Source organism: Pipistrellus hanaki (genome assembly GCF_964339955.1).
Source record: "Pipistrellus hanaki genome assembly, chromosome: 7".
Lineage (NCBI taxonomy): Eukaryota > Metazoa > Chordata > Mammalia > Chiroptera > Vespertilionidae > Pipistrellus > Pipistrellus hanaki.
Window position 1 is genome coordinate 20118234 of NC_140509.1, and position 25383 is coordinate 20143616.

The 25383-nt window shown below is 41.8% G+C and overlaps 1 protein-coding gene across 2 annotated transcripts in view; it reads right to left on the reverse strand.

Annotated features, from left to right (window-relative positions):
* The window catches only part of GCLC (glutamate-cysteine ligase catalytic subunit), a 37392-nt gene extending 18906 nt beyond the window's left edge, over window positions 1-18486 (reverse strand). For both annotated transcript variants that reach the window (XM_084889452.1, XM_084889451.1), the window contains exons 1-2: window positions 17882-18486; window positions 422-534 (exon numbers count right to left, since the gene is read on the reverse strand). In XM_084889452.1, coding sequence (XP_084745578.1) covers window positions 422-534; window positions 17882-18031 — 263 coding nt within the window. In that variant the 5' untranslated portion in view covers window positions 18032-18486. The remainder of the gene's footprint in view (window positions 1-421; window positions 535-17881) is intronic.
* Between the last annotated feature and the right edge of the window lie 6897 nt (window positions 18487-25383).

The window sequence follows — 25383 nt, forward strand, 5'->3', positions numbered from 1 at the left end:
CTTTGTCTTGTTAAATAAATATTTAGAAAATATCCCATCAGCCAAACAAAACCAATCTGTAAGTTTAATCTGGCACCACAGTTCGTGGTCTCAGTAACACTATGGCAATTTTTAAAAATAATAAGCTATATTTTGCCTTTACTGTTCTAAGTGCTTTAATATATTAATGGGTTTTGAAATGTCAACACTCTCAAGGTAGATATCATTATCCCTACCATACAGATGAGGAAACAGGCACAGAAGAGTTAAGTGACTTGCCTAAGGTTACCCAACAGTTAAGTACAGGAACCAGGATTTGCACCCGGGCAGCTGGGAATCAGAACCTGGGCTCTAAACTGGTATGCTCTCCTGTGTCCTTTACATCCAAGGAGAGAGTCTATTCTAGTAGTTTGACAGTTTCAGAAACACCAGAACAGCTTACTTTGGGTTTTTCTTTTCCCCCTTTTCTTGTAGAGCCTCAACAACTTCTTCTCCAGACAGGAGCAACTGGACTCTTTTATTTTCATGATCAAAAGACACCAACATGTATTCCACCTGTTGAAATTAAGGAGAGAAAGATGAACATTCTTTCAGGTTGGTGCTCAGTGTGACCTTTTTAAGAGAAGAAGGCAGGGAAACATGGAGGTTGGAAAGGATCGACAATAACTTTAGACTCACATTCCCTGACACGAAGGCATAAAATAAACATTTGTTTGCATAATATGAAAACCTGGAGAAAATGGTTAACAGTGGCACTGAGGACCACCTAATTCCTTCTTTCCCCTCTTATTCTTAATATCCTAAAAGAAACCGAGATGCCCATTTTGTAAAATTGTACTTCAAGAGAAAGTATTTTAAGCTAAGATTCTATACATTACATTGGCAAGAAGCTGCATTTTAAAATTTATTTCCTCAAATGGCTTATTATAAAGTGGGTAATCTGGGCATTTTCACCCAAGGTAGGTGGATCCTTACTTCCTGGCAGGTTATTTAACAATCCCACTACTGTCCCACTACTGTCGAGTTCAATAATCAACACACCAACGTGGAGCAGTTATTTTAGGAGTTTCAACCAGTTGGTGCAAGCCATGTCAAACTCTCTGCATGCCTCATTTATTTGGACCGTGTTAGCCTTTGAGTTTGACCTGCTTGATTCTGTTTTTCAATAAAAATGTAAGACAACTTCCCAACTCTAAAACCAGATCAAATTGACAATGCCAAGGTGATCTAGGGCAGTAGTCGGCAATTTGTGGCTCTTGAGCCACATGCGGCTCTTTGGCCCTTTGAGTGTGTGGCTCTTCCACAAAATACTGTGGGTGGGCGCACACGTACAGTGCAATTGAAACTTCGTGGCCCATGCGCAGAAGTCAGTTTTCGGCTCCCAAAAGAAATTTCAATCGTTGTACTGTTGATATTTGGCTCTGTTGATTAATGAGTTTGTCAACCACTGATCTAGTGCAGTTATAACAATACCTGGGGGAATTCTGATAAAAATCAGAGTTCAGTACCAAAGTAAGACTTTTCTGGACAGAGTACACATAAAACCTACTTTTGGTTTCCCTCAAATCAGGTACTTTAAAAGTCATGATTATTGATATGAACAGTGAAGTTTATGAATCTCCACAATTGAAATAAAACACACATTACCCATATTTAAGTGAAAGGTATGGAAATAGATCTTCCAGGCAAACACTTGAGAGTACCTTTTGCACAAGACAGAGATGAGGCAAACTGATCCCCACAAGGCAGACCAATACACAGATGTATTTTGTTTGGCTTATCATATGAAAATAAGAAATTTTTTTTAAAAAGCAAGCAACAATACATCTACTATCTGACAGCTGCATGTCAATTCAGATTCCCAGCCTTAGAATCACACACCCAGAGCCCAGCACTATGTCAGGGTCCTGCAGGGCTGGGGCTGGGCTGCTCGCCTTTGGGGGTTCTCTGTGGTCCACAGTGGCCTATTCCCTTTTTTATGTGTACCTGTCCCACCTTGGAAGGCATGTGAGCCAGTTTTCCTTAGCACAGAAATGGTACCCCTTCAAGAAATGGTTTTGCCCTTCAGCTAAGAAATAGAATTAACGGGGGATGGGGATGGGGGGGGAGGGGTGAGGGGGGTGTTAGGAACCATATGACATAGCCTGATAAGTTTAAGCAACAAAATAATGAACTTTCTTTTCTTTTTCTTTTTTTTAAAATATATTTTATTGATTTTTTTACAGAGAGGAAGGGAGAGGGATAGAGAGCCAGAAATATCAATGGGAGAGAAACATCGACCAGCTGCCCCTTGCACACCCCCTACCGGGGATCTGTCCGCAACCAACGTACATGCCCCTGACCGGAATCGAACCTGGGACCTTTCAGTCCGCAGACCGATGCTCTATCCACTGAGCCAAACCGGTTTCGGCAAAATAACGAACTTTCAATCAACTTTTGTTAACTGTTGTTATGGACTGAATGTTTTTGTCCCCCATAATTCATATGTAATAGTATTTCATTTCCAATGTAATAGTATTTGAGGTGAGGCCTCTGGGTAGGTAGGTCAGGAGAGTAGAGTCCTCATGATGGAATTAGTGCCCTTAGAAGACAAGTGATCTCTCTCTTCAATGTGGGAGGACACAGCAAGAAGGCGGACATTTATGAGCCAGGATGGGGCCCTTCCCAGGAACTAAATCTGCTAACACCTTTGACCCTGGACTTCACAACTTCCTGAAGTGTGAGAAATAAATGTCTGTTTAAGCCATCCAGTGTGTGGTACTTGTTACAACAGCCTGAACAGACAATAAGTTCCCATTCATGCTTCTCCATTAAATTTTTTTAGTTCAAAAAGTAGGTAAGACTACTTGATTTAGGTACATGAGCTAGAAGTGTACAATCACTCCATGTGAAATGCCTGAAACTTGGGCGGCAGAATCTGGAACTGTTCTCAATTTTAAGTACAGGCTTTCAGATAGCATCTACAGACCCATGACTTCTGAATAACTAAAACATGATGGAACAGGAACCTTTAAGTCTCAGGATGAATATATAGAGTATCATAGATATGAGAAACAAATTTACCTCTAAATGATCATAATGAGAAAAGGTATGCCATGAACTTTGATTTATGGATTCTGATCTTCAAACCCATCAAGCCAAGTTGACATTTTCACCCTTTTCCAGATAGGCAGAGGCTCAGAGATGCTGAGTAAGTAGCCCAAGGCCATAGTATCAGACAGGGATTTGAGCCCAGCTCTGACTGGCCTCAAGGCCCAGCACACCTTACTGCTAGGACTATAAAGGATGCAAGTTTTTGTTAGAAATAAGCTTTTTTTAAAAAATTGCAGTAAGCTACATGAGGCAGGGGGAAAGGTTATAATACTGGCTGAAAATCTCTCAAATTGATTATGCCTCAATTTTATGAGGTGGGCCTGACAATGTATCATAGTAGCTGTGATATAACAGTATGGTTACAGATTTAAATAGATGCGTAGGCTCATCTCTTAGGCTCTGGACGGAGCGGAGCGCGCATGTGCTCTATCCAGCATTCCTAACTCTCCCAGTTACAAGGAATCTTCTCCTTCAGTACCCACTCCTTCTATCACTGGATTCAACATATCTGCCTGGCAGCATATGTTTTCAGGGTTATCTTCTGAAAGATGAAGAGAAACTTCCTAGCTTACTGGGTTCCCATCATTTACTATCATAATGAACAAGAACTTTTGTACCAATTGCATAACCTAAATTGCAATTACTTTAGTTAGTTTCCTAGTTTTTAAATAGTTGAAATTCAAAACTCATTCTTAGCCCACAATTTAGAGCATGGGCGGGCAAAAAAGAGCCAAGCACTCAAACTCAGTTTGAGCTTTACATACCAGCCAAAGGGATGATACTTAAAATGCTAACAAACCCAATTCTCAACTAAAATATATTCAGCATCGATCTCATTAAGCAAATGAAACAGAAAAACATCAGAGCACTTATCAAGTGAGAAAGAAAAACTTACTTCTGGAAACAAATCCAAATTCAGTTAGAAGCCTTAAAACTCCCGGAAGATTTTTCAAACTCAAAATTTAAGGCGTTCTGAAGTAGCTGTCCCTACAGTCACCTTAACCATTCTGTACCAGGGCCCAAAATGGTTCTTTATCCTCTTGGCTTTTTATTATCTTATTTAATCCTTCCCCCACTAACTTCAATACATTTGTATTTGTTTCCAATTCTAGTTCATACAAACACTCGAATAACTAACTCAATCTTTGAGTCAAACTAGAGCTAAAATGGATTTTGGCTCAGTAATCTTGCTGTTGAGAGATAATAAAAAGTGATACAATAAGACAATGCTTTCCCAATATAAAATACCTAAAACCACAGTGATTTGTTTTATTCCTTCTGGAGTTTGTCCCTATCCTAAATCTTTCTGCACACAAGAGATGAGAGGAAAAGATAAAATCAAAGAGAAAATAACAAAACAGGATATACAGGCCCTTCGGTACATAACGTAGATTCCAATGATTAAATTGAATCCGGTTCCTGACTTCGAATAGCATGTAGGCGGTACACCCAGAGTTATAGCAACATCTATGTGCACCACACACACACAACTCCAAAAGTGTATGCCCAAAGAACATAAAATGGACTGCAGAGTGACTAATCCAAATCTGTGTAATTAACACATCATTTGGAAAAAGCAAAAATAGCCACTGTACTATTCTCAGTACACAGATCATAATGCCCTAGATGTAACTTAGGGACACTGCTATTTGGTGCCCATCAGTTGTCTTTTTTAGTGGAGGGAGAATAAGCTCCATAAAAATAACCTACCACTCTTTGTGAGAAACTCATATTTTAAAAATGCACATTACTCTTTCTACAAATGAAAATCTTTTGAATTTCATTCTTAAGTGGCTAAATGTTATCCTACTAGAATAACAGTCACTAATATCTCTAAGCTGTTTAATCAAAGGCACATTCAAAGACTATTATATAGTTTACTATTACATAGCATTGCTAGGAATGATGTGTACACAATAACCCCTTAGTTATTTAATGCAGGTTTGCACAAGCACAAGATGCCTTATTCATCTGAAATTAGGCCAATAAATATAATCTTAATTGAGGGTGATGTAAGTACTCAGTACAATGTTGATCATATAGTAGACTGTGAAATATTTGTGACATTGAAGTTCAAGGTAACAGTAAATATTAACTGTAAACATTAAACTTTTTAGTATGTTTGTTGTCTTTAAATGGTATTTACCAAGTTTAAAATAAAATTTTTCCTTTTTAATACTACAACAAAAACATTCTGATACTCTACCATTAATGTGCGGGATACGGAAAACTTAGAATGTCCAAGGAAAGGCTAGATATTTTATAAAATACTTATTTTTAAATTTCTACTCTCTGGAAGTGAAAGCTGTGCTTAATTAGGCAAACAGTCTACTTCTCTAAGACTCAGAAGCAGTTACAGGAACATCCCTATTTAGGGAGGTTATACTTTGAGAAAATTCCTTTGTCTAAAGCCACCCTACTGAAATTCAAAATTCAGGGTTGGGGGCCAGCTCCTCTATTCACTGTTGGCTCTCTCCCACGGGAGTGTGCAGGAGGCGACTGATCGATGTTTCTCTCTCATCTATGTTTATAAGTCTCTATCCCTCTCCCTTCCTCTCTGTAAAAAAAATAAATATACTATATATATTTTTATATGATTTAAAAAATATATTTTATTGACTTTTTACAGAGAGGAAGAGAGAGGGATAGAGAGAAACATCAATTTGAGAGAATCATCGATCAGCTGCCTCTTGCACCCCCCCCACTGGGGATGTGCCCGCAACCAAGGTACATGCCCTTGACTGGAATCGAACCTGGGACCTTTCAGTCCGCAGGCCGACGCTCTATCCACTGAGCCAAACCGGTTTTGGCAAAATATATATATATATATATTTTTTTTTAAAAAGAAACAATATTTTAAATATAAGTAATTTTTATTTACCTCAAAACACCTATACTATAGAGCTTCTGAATTCTAAGGACAAGTGAATTTCTTGGCTCATTTCTGAGAACATAACTCCCCTACCAGAGTCCCAGTTACAATGTGGTTGACAACAAGAGGGTATTCTGATCCCCAGATAGAGGTTGCTTTGGATCAACTGCTCTGGAGTGCTCAGCTGGAGGTGGGTAAGAGGGGTGTGACGGAGTGAGGCCGCATCAAGAATCTATGGGGGTAAGGTGCATCAAGAACCTCTACGGTGGCTCCTCCAGGTACAGAAAGCTTAAGACATTAGCAGAGGCAGGACTGTTGCTACAGAACACACATCCTCCCACAGGAGACCCCAGCTCAGAGCCTGATACACTAGAGATGAGCAATCCAGAAAGCAAGCACATTCCCTTGTGACGTATGTTTAACCCTTTGCACTCCGAACCATTCTGGACATTGGCTACCAGCTACTCGACGCTAACGGCGGAAACGTGCGTTGAATTAACTCAATTCCCCGTAATCACTAATAAACTGCAATGTCCCCTGAGAGGGGACATCCGAGTGATATGCTAGAATTCCGATGTCCCCTAAGAGGGGACAGCAGAGTACAAAGGGTTAAATTAGATTGACTTAAATTCAGGGACTGCCTATGAGAAAATCAGAGTTTTAGTTCTTAGGAACTGGTGGTAGACTAACCCAGACAAAGAAGAAGAGGGGGAAAAGAATGCTTTCTTTTAAAGAGACCGAGAGCAAATGCTACCATAGAGGAATTTGAACTCCAAAGTAACTGCTGTGCTCAGAGGGGGCCCACCTATAGCCCCCGTTACAGCGATTAAGACCTCCACGTATAATGCTCTTCCACCATCACAAGAATCTGAGCAGTTCCTCTTTCACGATCACATCTCCTAGGGCAGCATTGAGGCGCTTCTTCAGGAATTACTCCTGGATGGTAGGGCAGAAGCCACCAATAGACCTGCTTCAGATGGGATTTGGAAGATGGAGGCTCTTATTAACAAACTCCTTCACTGCCCTATTTGAGATTCGAGTGAAAGGAGCAAACTCTCAAAAAGGTAAGTCAAAACTCCTGACTGGGGCCCTGATTCTGGCCCGCTACCTGCTGTCCTGGGATGAGGCTGCACAGTCTGCATAACAGTCAGTGAGCCTGATCTTCATGTAAAGGGCCTGTCCGCTGCTGCCTGGTCATAGGGATCTGCTGCCAGCACATTAGCTGGGACGCTGTGGCCACATTACCAAACCTGTTAACATTTGTCCTGCAGCCCGAGAAATTGACAGATTCATATTCAATATTATAGTTTTGAAGGAATACTGGCATTCACTAAAAGCGAAACATTGGCAGCCATCTGGTAATGAAAAATACTTAAACCTGCGCCTGTAGCTCTAAGACAATTATAGTTTCATTCAGAAACAAAATCCTACTTTTTTTGTATTCTTTCTTCTTTTCCTTTCACCTTCAATCCCACCTCAAGTTGCAGCCTATAAACAGTCACAGAGCTCTTTTCCTTCAAGGTATCTGGGAGGTGGTCCCCAAGGGAGCAGCTAGAGGAGTGTAGGCTTTGGGGTCAGTTTGAATCTTAGTGAATTTCAGTTTTTCTCCTTTGTAAAATTGGGAGAATAGCTACCTCATAGAGCCACGGGGGGGAGGTCTTCTGGGGAGAGGGGGGAAAGAGGGGAAAACTTACATGAAACTGCATATAAAGTGCCTACAAGAGTAGTTCGTACAAATTCCTTTATTTGTCTTACAGATGAGGAAACTGTGGTCCAAAAAAATTTAAGTTCCATATCTAGGATCACACAACCATTTGAGGAGAATTGGACTCCTATCTACAAATTAAAGTCCATTCAGAAAATAGATGCAAACATTCAAAATAATACCTGGCCGTAGGATGATAACAGTGATATCAAGTGTTGAACATTACAGCAAAGGAGCGAAGAAAATCCTGATTTTAAAGATCTGGCTACATCTTAGTTGCTGGAGATATAACCAAGAGGGTAGCCAGCCTTTGGATAAAGTTTAGAGCCTAAGTAGTGGAGTTGAAAGACTAGGAAAACTGAAAGACTTCCACTTCTAATCAAGATGGTGTAATAGCAACCAATTTTACCCTCCCACCTAAACAATGGAAGAGAAAGAGTGTGTGAGAGGGGGGGAGGGAAAGGAGAGAATGGGAGAGTGAGAATATATATAATAATTATAGTTTTTCTTTTTTTAAAACATTTTTATTGATTTCAGAGAGGGAGTGGGGAGAGAAAGATGATGAGAGAGAATCACTGATCAGCTGCCTCCTTCATGCTCCCCCGCTAGGGATCAAGCCACAACCTGTGCCCTTGACCAGAATCGAACCGGGGATCCCTCAGTCCATAGGCTGACGCTCTATCCACTGAGCCAAACCGGCTAGGGCTGTAAGAATAGTTTCTCAAGACACTGGACATCAGATAGCCAAGGGCAGAGATCCCTGAGATATGGGGTGAAAGGGCACAAATTAAGTGAGCCCTACAATAGCCCCAACTTACTGATTAAAAAGAGGCTCTACATTATGGGCAGGGAGGTGAATCACAGCCTGGAGGACTCCCTGAATTGAAGAGATGGAGCTGAAGGTATGAAGAAATCAAGTCAATTACAGGTCACGAGACCAACTACCAAAAAGAAATGAGCTGCTCATAAAACCCTGGGTCCCCCTTAAAGGTTCACTAGTGAATTAACCCACAATGTGAGCCAAGAACTCAAAGCTGGGGCAAGGTGTGTCCCCACAAGTCATAATGGGATAATCCCTAATTTAGGATCACTGGGGAAAGTATTCATGAAGGTCTTGTCTCAGTAGAAGGGAATTAGCCGTTAACTGAGACTTCTCTAGATCTGCCTAATAAATTGTAAAAGCAGCCCTAGCATGTTTGGCTAATTGGATAGAGTGTCAACTGGAGGTGGAAGGGTTCCCAGGTTCGTTTGCACTCAAGGGCACTTACCTGGATTGCAGGCTCCTCCCCAGCCCTGGCCCTGGTTGGGGCGCATGCAAGAGGCAACCAATTGATGTGTCTCTCTCACATCGATATTTCTCTCTCTTTCCCTCTCTCTTCCACCCTCTCTAAAAATTAATGGAAAAATATCCTCAGTGAGGATTAAAATAATAATAATGATAAAAATAAATAAATAAGACATTGCAAAAGCAACACCTGAAAGGAACAAACTATCTCCAAATAACTATATTCCAGGAACCAAGAATACTTACGAATTCTTTTAGGAGTATACAAATACCAAATACCCAACAAGATAAAATTCATAATGCCTAGCATCTAATCAAAGATTATCAGACATGTAAAGAAGCAGGAAAACATATTCAAAATGAAAAGGAAAAAAATCCACTGAACCTGACCTTAAATAACAAAGATTATAGTTAACAAAAACATTAAAACAGTGATTAGAACTATATTGCACATGTTCAAAAGTAAGTTTAGCGCTAGCTGGTTTGGCTCAGTGGATAGAGCATCAGGCTGCAGAATGAAGGGTCCCAGGTTCGATTCTGGTTACCGGCATGTACTGTGTTGCAGGCTCAATCCCCAGTAGGGGGCATGCAGGAGGCAGCCAATCAATGATTCTCTTTCATCATTGATGTTTCGATCTCTCCCTCGCCCTTCCTCTCTGAAATCAATAAAAATATTTAATATATTTTCTTGATTTTATACAGAGAAGCAGGGAGAAGGATAAAGAGTTGGAAACAAAGAGAGAAACATCAATCAGTTCCTACTGGGGATGTGCCCGCAACCAAGGTACATGCCCTTGATCAGAATCGAACCTGGGACCCTTGAGTCCACAAGCTGATGCTCTATCCACTGAGCCAAACCAGTTAGGGCAATAAAAATATTTTTTTTTAAAGTAGGTTTAGTAAGGTTGGAGGATACAAGATAAATATACAAAATTTTATTTCTATACTCATGATATGCATAAAGTATGTTTAGTTGTTCATATGGAAATACATTAATAAATAATAATACAAGAATAAACTCTTTCACTTACCACAACAGTAAGCTTACTTTTGTCCCACTCTGTATTAGCAATGAACTAGAAATTAAAACTTTAGCCGGTTTGGCTCAGTGGATAAAGCAATCAGCCTGCAGACTAGACTGAAGGGTCCTGGGGTCCGGTCAAGGGCACATGCCCGGGTTGCGGGCTCAATCCCTAGTAGGGGGCGTGCAAGAGGCATCCAATCAATGATTCTTTCTCACTGATGTTTTTCTCTCTTCCTCTTCCTGTCTTCCTCTCTTAAATCAATAAAGAAATATATATATATATTTTTAAAAGCTTTTTAAAAAAAAGCTTTAAAGGTAATATTACTTATAACAAAAGAACACAAAACACTCAGTGATAAATCTGACAAAGATGTAGACTTGTACACTGAAAACTACAAAACATTGATGAAAGAAATTAAAGAAACCATAAATAATTAAGAGATGTATTTGTTCATGGATCAGAAGACTCATTATTATGAAGATGTCAATTTTCCCAAAATTGACCTATAGAGTCAATTGAATCCCAGTCCAAATCCTAGCAGGGTTTGTTTTGTTTGTTTTTGGTAGAAATTGACAAACTGGTTCTAAAATTTATGTGGAAATTCAAAAGACCCAGAAGAGTCAAGACAAGTTCAAAAAGAACAAGGTTATAGAGCTAATACTATCTTATCACATGACTTATTATAAAATTATAGCAATAAGAAGTGTGGTACTGCCGAAACCGGTTTGGCTCAGTGGATAGAGCGTCGGCCTGCGGACTGAAAGGTCCCAGGTTCGATTCCAGTCAAGGGCATGTACCTTGGTTGCAGGCACATCCCCAGTAGGGGGTGTGTAGGAGGCAGCTGATCGATGATTCTCATCGATGTTTCTAACTCTCTATCCCTCTCCCTTCCTCTCTGTAAAAAATCAATAAAATATATTTAAAAAAAAAAAAATAAGTGTGGTACTGCCATGAGGATAAACAGACCAATGAAACAGTAAAAAAAAAAAAAAAAATCCCGAAACTGCACATATATTAACAACTGATATTAGCTAATGGTGCAAAGGCTGTGCATGCTTTTGAAAGTGGAGAAAAGGCAGTCTTTTCAATAAATGATGCTGGGATAATATGCAAAAAACAAAACCAAAAATCCATACCTTGCACCATATACAAAAATTAACTCAAAATGGATCACAGACCTAACTGTAAAAACCTAACTAAGATTATAAAACTTTGGGGGGGAAAAATAGTAGAAAATCTTTACAATCTGGGACTAAAGCAAGATACCACACCAAAAGCATAATCTATAAAGGAACAAATTGGACTTCATCAATATGAACAATTTCTGTTGTTCAAAAGACACATTTAGAGCACATGTGTCAAACACACGGCCCGCGGGCCAAATCCAGCCCGCCAGGCCTTGCAATGTGGCCCGCACCGCGCTGTCATCACTGCACTCCGCTGTCAGTTTATGACATTGTCAGTTTATGACTGTTCAGTAAACCATTCGGCCCGAGATTTAGGCTGGATTTTAGATTTTGGCCCCTTCTCTGATTGAGTTCGACACCCCTAATTTAGAGAATGAAAATAGACTATGAGAACACTGATACAAAAGTACATACCTGATTATGACTTATATCCAAAAAATACATAAAGAAATCTCAAAACTCATCTCAAATAAACAAATGATTTTAACACTCTTCACCAAAAAGATATAGTGATGGCAAATAAGCACATGAAGATACTCAACATCACTGGTCTATAAGAAAATACAATGAAAAATACAAAGTGAAATACTACCACCCACCTATTTGAATGACTAAATTTAATGAGAGTGAGTATACCAAGTGTTGGCGATGATGTGGACAAACTAGAACTAGTATACACTACTGGTGTAAATGTAAAATATAGTACACAACCACTTTGGAAATGTTTGGTTGTTTCTTTGAAAACTAAAACACATCATCCTAGATAATAATAAAGATTTACACATAAATCCATACAAAAACTTCTGTTTATGTTCATGAATGTTTTGTGTTATTGTAATAGCTAAAATGTGGAAATAACCCAAATAGTGAATAAGCAAATTGTAGTATATCCATATAATGGAATACTACTCAATAGTTAAGACAAATGAACTATTAACACATGCAACAACATGAATCTTAAAACACATATGCAGAGTTTAAAAGTGAGACCAAAAAAGTATAAGATTTTTGGTCTGTATGATTTCCTAGATATAAAACCCTTGGAAATTAGAACTAAGCTACAGTAATATAAAGAAGATCCCTTGGGGAAAGGGAAACTGCAAAGAGGCACAAATACATTTTGGAGGTGATGAATATGTTCGTTATTTGGATTGTGGTGATGGTTGCATAGGTGTATACATATATCAAAATTTATCAGACTGTGCACTTTATATATTGTATATGAAGTTTACTATATGTCAATCATATCTAAACAAAGCTGTTACAATATTAAAAAATGAACTTGGTTAGCCCTGGCCAGTTTTTCTCAGTGGTTAGAGCCTCAGCCCACAGATTGAAGGGTCATGGGTTCGATTCCCAGTTAAGGGCACCTACCTCAGCTGCAGGCTCAATCCCCAGCCTTGTTGGGGTGTGAATAGGAGGCAAGCAATTGATGTGTCTCTCTCACATCAATATTTCTCTTTCTTTGCCCTCCTCCTTCCCCTACTCTCTCTCTGTCTCTCTCTCTCTCTCTCTCTGTCTCTCTCTCTCTCTCTCTCTCTCTCACTCACACACACACACACACACACACACAAATATCCTCAGGTGAGGATTAAAAAAACACACAACGTAGCTAAATCATAAACAAAGAATATTAATTAGCAAGCTCATTAAATAACACCAGCAACATCAGTAATGCCCCATATATAGTTTAACAATACATTCAGATGACTTGAGTATCTAAAAATGTTCAGAAACACAAATTCTGATGTTCAATTAATATTCTGATATCTTTTCTCAAGATAGGGGATCTTAAACTTTACCTAAATTTACACCTCGAAATGAAGCCACACATAGAATACTAGGAAGTACATTTGCTAACGCCACTTCTAGACGTTACTATCAGTAGTATTAGAAGTTATATTCTAGGCATTCCTCTTCACAGAGGTATTCAACAGTGATAAGGTGGGGATATAGTAACTGGACCAGAAATACAGAAACGTTTTCCTAGAGGAGCCAGTTGTACAGAAGTATTAAATCTTTTTCTTCCATTCTATTCGCCTCATACCTTTAAACTACAGCAAAACCTCTACTTATCCAGAGCCATACATCGACCGCTACAAACTGATCGGACCTATTTACTGCATTTACAACACCTAAGTGCACATAACCAGCACATGCCAATGCTATTTCTCACCTTCATTACATTGTTCTTTTGCCTAGAATGCCTGCCTTCCCTTCTCATCTAATTACGAGCCACACTTCTTAGGGCAGCTTCACATACACATACACACACACACACACACACACACACACACACACACACACCTGCAAAAGAACAGAGGAGCTTCTGGAGTGTAATGGAAGTGTTCTATATACAAGTGTTTTATATTTTTAATTTTGACTGTGTTGGTAGATATTTGGTTATGTATACTTGTTAAAAGTCATTATTGTATGTAAATTACAATTCAATGAAATTGATGTAAGAAGCCAAGCCCATGTAAAAGTAACTCAAAATGGACAGCAAAAAACTAAGATTTACCTCAGAAGCAATAGTCAAGCTTACATTTAAGCTTTAAATTCTCAGCCTCAATCCCTAATATAAACATAGGGTCAGTTACTAGTTTCCTAATCTTCAAAAATTAAGCTCTTGGTACAAAAGGTAATTTTGGAGAAGGGGAAAAAATCACCAGAAGGCTCCAGCCAGGTTTCACTTTTTTCCTTCATTTCATCACCATGCTATTAGTCACAAGTTAATAAATGATATTAAACTAATACCTGCAGTGACAGCTGAGAAAGAGTAAGAGGCACCAACTGTATTTAATGTGTCACAAACCTAAAATCTTCATAATGGCTATCAGGAAATAATTACTTTTAAATGCAATTTGGAAATATCACCAAAAGTTACTAAGCTAATAGGAATATAACTATATCTAAGCAGGTAAATTTCATTTAATTAGTTTAAAAACCCACATACATGGAATTCCTCATTCCCTAATGACCACTCTAATTTAAATGAGATATACTGGATAGTAAATTTTTTTAGGAAACATTTTAAGTTACCATTTATGAGTCTTTAATTAAAAGATAGGCCCTCATTTGTAAATTATTTCATCAACATTATCTCATTTAATCTTAATAACCCTACCAGGAAGGTATTATTGCCCTCATTTTACAGATGACGAATATGAGGTTAAGCGAGATTAAATAATTGCTACACAAAAGCTTCCATTAGACTAAAATGACTGTTTTTGTCTATTCCAGATTTTATAGCTGAGGATTATATTACTTTTGTTATAGGATTATAATCTTATTACCTGACAAGTGATGCATTTTCTAAATAGTCACTTAAGCACTCTTACACAATCACACCCACACAGGCAAACTTGTAGTTCAAAATCAATAGATGATATACCAACCCTTAAATCCCACCACCTCAGTTTTATTAGTTTTATACATGTCAGTCAAATATTAAAGACATACCATATTTTCCTCTCAAAGTTCACATGGACTTTTCTAATTAGAGGACAGTTTATCTTCTTGCCTTTGAGAGCCACACATTGGATTAAAAACATTTAAGAAAAATTATGTTTGCTTTTAAATGTTGTGTTCTGATACCTCTGCAACCTGTAGAGTTTGAACTCTGTAAATGGAGATTTGGTGAAATCTCATACATTGTAAATAATCCAAAACTGGTATAATGTGCTTAAGAAATGAACCTGGAGTCAGACAGATTTCAATTTTGATAATGCCTCTGCCACTAAATAGCGGCCAAGGGCTGGCAGGTAGCTAACACTAGAGTGATTATCAGGGGAAACTCAAAAGTTGTATCTATGGCCACATTTGCACCATAGACTTCATAGGTTTGTTTTTTAATGTGCAGACTCAAGTTATAAACAAAATATGTACCTGAAAAGTTGTGTGTGAGCTGTGAAGAGAGAAGTGCATACTTTTTTGCATACATACAATGTTTAGGAGCAATAGAGCACCCTGGGATATCCCTCTTCTCCCCTTCACCCCCACCTCATCCTGAGGCAAAATGAACCCATGAGTTCCTGGCACCTAGGAGTTAGAACTTCTATTCCCAACAGAGACAGATAATAAATGGTGGCAAGGGTTAGCACCTGTCACACTGAAGGTATTGAAAGGGAAGGAAGGAAGGAAGGAAGGAAGGAAGGAAGGAAGGAAGGAAGGAAGGAAGGAAGGAAGGAAGGAAGGAAGGAAGGAAGGAAGGAAATGCATCTGTAAGCTGATCTTGGAATCTACCTATCTACAAGGTTCCCACTTCTTTAGTTCCAATAAGCCATCATACACACCCCTTTATATACAACCCATTTTTACCATGGCAATTGGTGACAGCCTTCTTTTTACTCAGCAATCTAAAGATTATCTCCAGGTGAGTTTCAAAGACTAACATTCTAGTTTGAAAGATGTACATTATTTTAAAATTTATTCAAACTGTACTTAAGCTGTAAAAGCTGGAAGGGAGCCAAAACCGGTTTGGCTCAGTTGTAGAGAGTCAGTCTGCGGACTGAAAGGTCCCAGGTTCGATTCTGGTGAGGGGCATGTGTGATGGTTGCGGGCACATCCCCAGTAGGGGGTGTGCAAGAGGCAGCTGGTGGATGTTTCTCTCTCATCGACATTTCTAGCTCTCTATCTCTCTCCCTTCCTCTCTGTAAAAAATCAATAAAATATATTAAAAAAAAAAAAAAAAAAAAAAAGCTGGAAGGGAAAGAATATCCAACTCCCTCACTTGCCAAATGAGGAAGCTGAGGCTCAGAATCACACAGGCAGGTTAGGTTGGCAGGCCTTGGAATACAACACTAGTGAAACCCCAGATCCAGGGTTCTTTCTGATTAAATACTACCAGAGACAAACAGTGTCCTAGTAACCGGGGCTGAGCATTTCTCCTGCCACGGTTTCAAGGCACTTCTTTCTTCTTTTTTAACCCAAGTCCATGGCCTGGTAAGGACACCGCCAAAACTTCCCACGAAGAGCAGTACGTTAACACTGTCCAACATATCGCCCCCCAACACCATTTTCTGTCTGCCACGGCCACTCACCATCTCAGGGGCCATACTACCACCACACCCTTCTCTACTCTTATCTGCCCAGCCAGTTTCTCAATTACAGCCGGAGGGGTCTGTATAAAAACAAACTTGCTTGCTGTCTGGCCCAGCCTGAAGACTTCTATTCAGCAATGTGGCTGTGAATTCCTACTACATGTAAGGATCAGTGCTAACACCTAAGTAATTACTCCACTGCTCTGTTTTAAAGCCTCAGCTCATCAAGGAAGCCTTCCACAATAAATCTGGCTTTCAAACTCCTTTAACTGAAACCATGGTGAGAAATACCCTAAATGTGACCCCTCAAATAATAACTCAAAAGTTTGACATTCTTTACTATGCATGAATAAATCAATATTTTTCATAGTATTCCATTTTTATAAAAGTCCTGGAGAGAAAAGAATTCCAAAGGGTAGAATAAATAGATAATAAAATACACACAATACACAAATGAAAGTACAAAATTCAGATGTTGTAAAGAAACAATTAACTTTTGACTAAAATTGAAGAATCATCACCAAACATATACTGTGCCCCTTTTGTGACGAGAAAAAAAACAAACACACACACACTACATAGAAATGTGAATTACTGGTTATTATACTTTTCTAACTTAAAACAGAAAGAAGAAGAATTATGTTCCAATCTTAGAAACACGACAACTAACTCTTTCGGGGAGAGAGTGTGTATTGGCACACTTAGGCCAAGAGTGATAGCAAAGTCTAGAAGGTGAGTCACTTACACCTGACCATGCATAAAAGGCCAATGATAGAAATACAGAAAATATAAGTGGGTTCTTCGTGAAGTCACTTAATTATCTTAACTGTATATACCTGTGATTTTTTTAAAACGGGAGGAGAGCACAAAATGCGTTGGCAGAAAAGAGTAACTCTCACCGGAAACAATGCTTTCCAGATCTTTCCAATTAAACACAGGTTCAACATATTGAGAACCCAGAGACATTTTCACCTCCAGGCAGAACGTATGCTGTGGTAAAGTTTAAGATTCTGGATTTAGGCCACAGAAAAGTATTAACAAATCTCAATTGTGTGTGTGTGTGTGTGTGTGTGTGTGTGTGTGTGTGTGTGTGTGAAGGGGGGGAGGGGGGAGGGAGAGGGAGAAGGGGAGGGAGGGAGGGAGGGGAAAGGAGAGAGGAAAGGGGGGACTGATGAGTTAGAGGTTTAAAAGATAACCAATGAGGGGGTTCGGGGCAGAAGGAACATCCTTTAGACCCGATTCCTAGTAACGACGGGCCTTCCTTCCTGGGATAACTCCCCTTTCATGTTAATAGCAAAAGTGCATCTTGAGAGGAGCTCGCGAAAGGCGGCCGGCGGAGAAGTATCAGACTGTAAACTCCCCGAAGCACCAAGTAAATGTCACGCTTTTCCACGGTGGAACCCGCCCAGTGCCCAGTCCGCATTTGCTTCGAGGAGGAGGAGGAAACCCACGTGAATGAATGAATGAATGAATGGGTGAGAACAGTCCTGCCGGAAGGCTCAGAGCAGGGCCCCCGCCCCAGACCATCCAGGACGCCCGGTGGGAGAGGGCGGGGGCGGCGCCCGGGACCCTGGGGCGCAGACAGCCGTGGGGTCCCGGGGCCGGGGTCCCAGGTGGGGCCTCGCGGAACAAAGGCGGCGCAGGGGGACCTGACGGGGCGGTCCAGGGGGGCCGGGGGGCCGCGGGCGCTCACCTCATCGCCCCACTTGAGCACGTCCCGGTGCCGGTCCTTGACGGCGTGGTAGATGTGCAGAAACTGGAGGATCCCGTGCCGCCGCACGTGGTCGGCGTGGCGCTTGGTCTCCTCCCAGCTCATGGGCGAGCCTTGGGACAGCAGCCCCATGGCCGCCCCCTTCTCCTTCTCCTCCTCCTCCTCCTCTCGGGAGCCGACGGCGGCCGCGAGCTCCCGGCGCCGGGTGCGAGCCTGACAGTCAGCCGCCCGCAGGAGGCAGCGGCGGCTCCGCCCCGGAGGGGCGCCCTCGGGCCGCAGCCGGCTGAGGGAGGGTCCGGTCCGGTCCGGCTCCCCCACACGCGGTCCTCACTGCCCCGTGACCGGCCCCGAGATCCGACGCACCTCGCGGGGTGACAGAGGACGTGCGGGCAGGCTGGGCGGCTCTCGGCCCGGCAGCCTCGCCCCTCGCCCGCTCCCGCTCCCGCTCCCGCTCCGAGGCGGCGGGGCCGCGGCGGCTCCCGCTTCGCTTTGCCCCGAGCCCTGCGCTGGCTCCTTCCTACTTGTGACCAAAACCTGCGCCGCCGCGGAGCATGCCCAGTGCTCCCCTCCGCGCGCCCGCCCTTCCTGGGCGCGATCCGTCGCTCCGGATCTTATAAACTACGGGACGGGGCGTGGCCGGAGGACGGGGCGGGTCCGAGGAGGGGAGGGGCCTAGCGCCGGAAGCGACCAAAGCGGGCGGCCGGGGAGGGGGGCGTGCGCAGGCGTGGTTAGGGCGGAGTCAGAGGGAATGGGCTCACCGGGGATTGTGAGTGTGTGGTCGGCCTGGATGTAAGCAAAAGAGAAGTGTAGAAATCAGTTTTCTCTTACCCAAACATACCGACTCTGGTTTGGGGAAGAAAGTTGAGTGTTTGAATTAATGAAGGACCCACCAGATTATTTTTTTTAGGTGAGAGAGGGGCTTCCCCCTTGTAAAAGCAGAGAACAGCAGGGAATGGCAAGAAAAATAGTAACTTGGGAGGCAGATGAAACACATGTTCCATTCTAATGTCCGCCGTTTACTGCCTGTGAGACCTTGCGCAAGTTATTTTCACGCCTGTACAAAATTATCTTCACTCTGTCTTTTTTGCCTGTTTGTAAGAATGTGCACAATGCACAGGTGCATGGAGTTAATGGTCAATAAATGTCTGGTTATTAAGAAGAATCAATTTGTCTACAAGTTTTTAGACACCTGTGTATATTACAAGTGTGTGTGTGTATTCTCTGATTATTTGATGACATACTTTCTTTGGATGACACAGACACCATTTATTGTAACAAAAGGGACTTTGTTCAATAGCCCTAGATGGGTCATTTGAAGGAATCACCTCCAAAAATATATACCGGGTCCTAGCCTAAGAGTCATCCAGTAAGTGATTACAATAATGTTCATGTGAGTTTACCCCTAGGTAGAAGATATAAGAAACAGCTGGGGTTGGCCTGGCAAGAAAGGGAAGCTATGAGGCACCTTGCCACAAAGTAGTTGTTCAATAAATGTGTTGACAGAGCAATGGCATGACATGTCAGGGGGGGAAGTGACAGCAACTAGATCATACATGTACTGAGGCCAGAACATGTGTACTTATTGTGCCCAGTTCCCTCACACTACAAAGTTAGCATTTAGTAAGCACTTGTTAGCTGCTAAGTGGATATATGATAGGAGTCTCTCCTCTCATATCCTTCATGTTGGATGTGCCTTGGGGACATGGATACCCATGAACTGGCTGTAATTTTCAAGTAGGGTATGTGTATGTAGGTGGGGTGGAGTGTGGCAGTGATTGAAGCTCAGGGGATGAAATTTCAATCCCAGAGATATAGCCAGGATAAAAACCAAGTCTCGTTCTAATTTACCCCTAACTGATTCAAACATCCCCACCTACTGCACACTCTTCCCTGTACCCTCCCCACCAATCTCTCCAGACCTGTGTGGTCCTGGCTTTCTGTTGTGTCCTTCAGCTTAGAATTCTCCATCTGACACATTCCTGTTCTTGGAGTTGCAGTTACTCCTCCCTGTATTTTGGTCATATTTGAACAGGCCTCAATTTCTACATTATAATAGAATCGTTTTAAAAATATCTCCACATTAGATAGTGATTTCCTCTGGGATAGATATCATTTATGCCTTTGTATCTTTCATTCTAGAAAAGTGCTTTGCCTAAATGTTTGCTTCCTGTGGAAGGCAGGTAAGTGTGGGGGCTAGGTTGGGAGACAGGGTTGGCCATTGTTTCGAATACAGGTGAGGAGGTACCCAAAGGGTCCTTTTGTTTTTCTCACAATCTCACCCCCATATTTGCATAGATCTGCATTGTTCAACACAATAGCGGTCCACCAGCTGTGACTACAGTGTTTGAAATATGGCTAATTTGACTGAGAAACTGAATTTCAGTTTTATTTAAGCCCACTTAAATGTAAATTTCAAAATGGATATTTTATGTGGTTGCTGGAAAACTTTTAAGTGAACCTGCAAGAGGTTGGGAATGTAAATCCACTTTTCCATCTGTTCATTTTATGAAACACAGATCAAGAATTTCCAGTGAAAAGTTAGTGGCCTGGGAGGTGTGATGTGGGTGTAATACACACACCCAATTAAAAAACTTAGTACCCCCAAAATGCAAATATCTCAATAACTTCATATGACTATATTGCTATAGGAGTATTTTGGATATGTCAAGATAAAGTAATTTAAATTAATTCACTTGTTTCTTTTTAGTGTTTAAAGGTACCTAATGGAAATTTTTAGATTACATGTGTGGCTTGCATTCCACTTAATTAAGGCAGCACAGGTGTAGACTTTTACACTTTGCAAAGCACCCACTTTCTTCTACACCTGTTTCATTTCCTCACAATATGGTGAAGCTGGTCTCTTGGGAAAGCGTCAGTTTCGTTTTAAAAAGGAAACGGTGAAGGAGGTGTGTGGTCAGGAGGCGCCATAGTTTAGTCTAGCTAGTGCTCATGATACTGAATGTAGTGAGAGTCAATACTATCATTTGAGTCAGTTTTAGATTCCGGTTGATTCTCACAGGAGGGTCCCCCAAACTCTAAACTAGCACCCCAAGAGGGAGCTTCTGGGCTCTGGACAATCCCCAGTTGGGTGCAGCGTGGCGGCACCACCAGGCAGTTAGGTACAACTAAGCCATGGTCTCTGCAGTACCTTTGCCAACTACTGTTACTAGGGGTAAGGAAACCCAACACCGATCAACGAAGTCACATTCCACAACAGTCATTCCCCTGTGTTGGACAGCGATTTGCATTTTTAGGTTTACTCCTGGAACTCATTCTGCAGATTGCAACCAGGACCAGGGAGTGGGTCTCCGCAGGCAGCCTCCCCCCCCACCCCCCCCCGCAAGCAAGCAAGTTTGACATGCTGCGAGTTTGACACGCTTAGGGCTTCAATGAGCCTTAAGAAGACAAGAAGGAGCTCATATGTTGCAGAATCAACTCTTCCCCAGGCTTTTCCCAAAGGAGATTCCAGGTGATTTCTTGGGGAGGGTGGGGGACAAACGGGGTGGTGCCAGGTTACAAGATTCCTAAGGCCGGAACCGAGCTCAGAGAGCGGCGGTTCGGACAGCGCATCCCGGGCTCCCCGCACCCAGGGCGACCGCCGGGAAAACCGGGACGGTGGAGCAGGGCGCCGGGGCCACCCGCAGCCGGTCGGCCGAGCTGAGCATGCTCGGTCGCGGGAGGAAGCGCGGGCGCTGCACGCCGCGGGGTTGTTGTGATACCGCCCCGGCCACGTGATACCGCCCCGGCCACGTGACGGCCCGGGCCCGCCTCCCGGCGCGGGGCGCCGCCCCCGCGTGACTCAGCACTTTGTGCGGGCTCCGTGCTAGAGGTCAATCCAGGCAAGGCTGCTTCGGGGGCAAAGTCTGGGTTGGCCAACCCTGACCCCCTGGCTCCCTCTGCTGCTGCAGCAGCCATTTCTGACTCGTCGGTTATTCGGGACTCCGGGCCAGGAGGGGGAAAAAATGGTCATTTCCCGGTAGTCACGCCGTTCCCGTTACCCTGAGTCAGCGGTTCGCGCAGCGCTGTGAGCTGGCAGAGCAGAGACTAAATGAGGCTAGCAGGGGTGTGTGCCTAGGGGTCCATCTGAAAGTATTGGGTCGGCAGCTAAGTAATTGCGGATTTTTTAAAGAAAATCAAAGACAATTTTTTCATGGAACTAAATAACTTTATTCTGTAATGTATTGCCCATTTTGATCAATGACCTTTTGCCATCTTTCAGGCAGCATCATAATTCCACGTTCAAAAAACTTCTGGTTTTTATTAGCAAAAAACTGAATCAGGTACGATTTGACATCATCATCATTATTGAAATTTTTACCATTCAAGGAGTTTTGTAAAGATCGAAACAAAAAGTAATCAGATGGTGCAAGGTCAGGACTATATGGTGGATGTGGCAAAACATCCCAACCAAGCTCCATTAATTTTTGCCGAGTGACCAAAGATGTGTGTGGCCTTGCATTGTCATGATGGAATACAACACCTTTTCGATTTGTCAATTTGGGCCGCTTTTCTTCAACTGCATTGTTTAATTTCGTTAGTTGTTCAATGTAGACATCAGAATTGATCGTTCGGTTGGGTGTTAAGAGTTCAAAGTAGACAATTCCTTTGTAATCCCACCAAACTGATAACAAAACCTTCTTTTGATGAATATCAGCTTTTGATATTGTTTGAGTTGGTTCACCTGGCCTGCTCCACGATCTTTTCCGCTTGATATTGTTGTAAACAACCCATTTTTCATCGCCAGTTATCAGTCGTTTTAAAAATGGATCATTTTCATTACGTTTCTTTAGCAAATCGCAGCTGCTAATGCGTTGCGTTAACTGTGATTCTTTCAGTTCGTGAGGAACCCATGTATCGAGTTTTTGAACATAGCCAAGTTGTTTTAAGTGATTTTCAATGCATGTATGTGATACATGAAGCTTCTCTGCAATCTCACGTGTTGTACTGTGACAGTCCGAATTGATTATTGCTTTGATTAGGGCGTCATCAACTTCAACTGGACGACCAGAGCGTTTTTCATCTTTGAGTGAAAAATCACCAGAACGAAATTTGGCAAACCAATTTTGACACTGCCGTTCTTTTAAGGCTTCGTCACCATAAACAGTACATAACTTTTTATGAGCTTGCGATGCGTTTTTCCCTTTGCAGAAATAAAAAAGCAAAATATGACGAAAATGTTCCTTTTGATTTTCCATTTTTCAACGAACGCCAAACCAAAACTACAAAACAGATCAAAAAACTTTTTTTACTGATTAACAGCTGAATAGCCAACTATCAAATAACAAAATGTGTTTTACATTTGTACTACGTCTGCAAACCTAAAAATTCAACTGAAGCCATATGTGTGAAACCCGCAATTACTTAGTTGCCGACCCAATAGAACTTGTCACCGCCCCAGACCATGCTGCTCTCTTTGGCCTGCACATACCCTGGTCTCTCCGGTGGGCTCAGTAACTCGCTCTTTATGGGACACCTGCTTTATGCCAAGCACTGTGATCTGGAGTCCAAAGAACAGTCCTCGTTGCCGCGTTTTATATACATCAGGCAACTGGGATCCAGTACAGCAGTCCCCTTGCATCCTCACTTATGTGGGAGATACATTCCAAGTCCCTATCCCCACTCTGAGTATGTACAGTACAGAACCCTATATATGGTGTTTTTTCCTGTGCATACATACGTAAAGTTTACTCTTGTGCTTTGGGGCCATTATTAAGTTAAATAAAGTTTACTTGAAACGTAAGTACTTGAGATAGTTGAACTATGACTGAAATGGCTACTAAATGACTAGGGCAGGGCAGGAATACAGGGTGAAGACTCCAGACAAGGAGATGATTCACATCCGGAGGGGGGGGTGGGAGGGTTCATCATGCTACCCTGAAGGGCACACACATTTTAAATATGATTTTTTTTCCCCCTGCAGTTTTCCATTTAATATTTTCAGGCTGCGTTTGGCACTGGCAACTGAAACCAGAAAGGAAAATCAAAACCCTGGATAAGGGCGTAGTGGCTACACGGGGATTTGAATAACTGTGATTTCAGAGCCTTTGCCATTTCTGCTACACCTCACAGCCTCATGAAACCGAGGGCCTCTTTCCAGGACTCTTCCTGAGTATTGATACCACCTCCACACAGCTCCCCTTCTCTGACACACCTGTTCCCCAAAAGACCTCTGGTATGTCAGTGAAGCACTTAAAGCTTCCTTTTTATTTTAATCAGTTGGTAGGAACAAATGCAGTTACTTCTTAACTTCAGCGTACATGGTACAAAATGCAAAAGATGTAGAAAGGATTTTTCCCTGCATTATACTTGGAACTTGATTTGCTTATACTGAACAAGGCCCCAGGACTGTATGATAGAAGAGCAGTAGCCAAAAGACACTGAGGTCTTCATCTTAGCTCGGAGGATAACCTGCTGGGTCAATTTAAGCCAAGTTGTGTTTATCCTCAGGAACCCCACCCTCTTCATTCTTCAAATGAGAGTCTATAAAGAAATGATTACTCCCTCCCAACCTAAATATTCTCTGGTTTCAGTACTACTAAATTAGCAAGTCTTTTTGTATTGTATAGTATTCCATATGCTTCTGAGATGCACCATTGCCTTTTTAAGTAAAAACAAACAGCCCTACCTGGATTGGCTCTGAGGAACAAGTGTTGGTCTGCTCTGAGGACATCAGAGTCTTGGCTTTATTCCTGTCAAGGATATATGCCTGGCTTGTGAGCTTGATCCCCAGTAAGGGGGAGTGGGGGAGCAGGAGGCAGCCAATCAATGATTATATTTCATCATTGATGATTTTCTCTCATAATTGTTTCTCTCTTTCTCTGTCTCCCCCCTTCCTCTTCCTTCCTCTCTGAAATCAATAAAAATATATATTTTAAAAAACAAATGTAACCTCTTTTAATTTGGTTTTTAAAGCCAACTTTTAGCTTATATGGATTTTTTAAAAATATAGATATGCTCAATATCATGTGGAAGTACAAAAGGTCTGCTCTGTCAAGTGAAGGCCTTTATTAAGACGGGGAAGCTCAAGTGAATAAAGAAAATGGTCAGGAGTCAACAGGATGTGAGGTTAAAAATGTGGGTATGAGAAAGGGTGCCTACAGCAAGTGCCTCAGGAGACATAACTTAATGAGATCCAGAACACCTGTGAAATGATGAGCTTTTTTTCGTAGTAAGGAAGTAAGGAGCCAACAGTGTGTTGGGATGGGAAAGGTGATAGCTGAGTCCAGTAGAATCAATCTCCTCATGGGAGTATGGCTAAAGAAACACAACTTTTTATAATGGACATCTCCAAACAAGCACAAAAACAGAGAGAATATACTGTAATGTACCTGATGAGTAGTAGGAATCACCACCATGGTTAATCCTGTTTCTGGTGTTCACTCCCTTTCATTAGTTTAAAGCAGTGGTCAGCAAGCTCATTAGTCAACAGAGCTAAATATCAACAGTACAACGACTGAAATTTCTTTTGGGAGCCAAATTTTTTA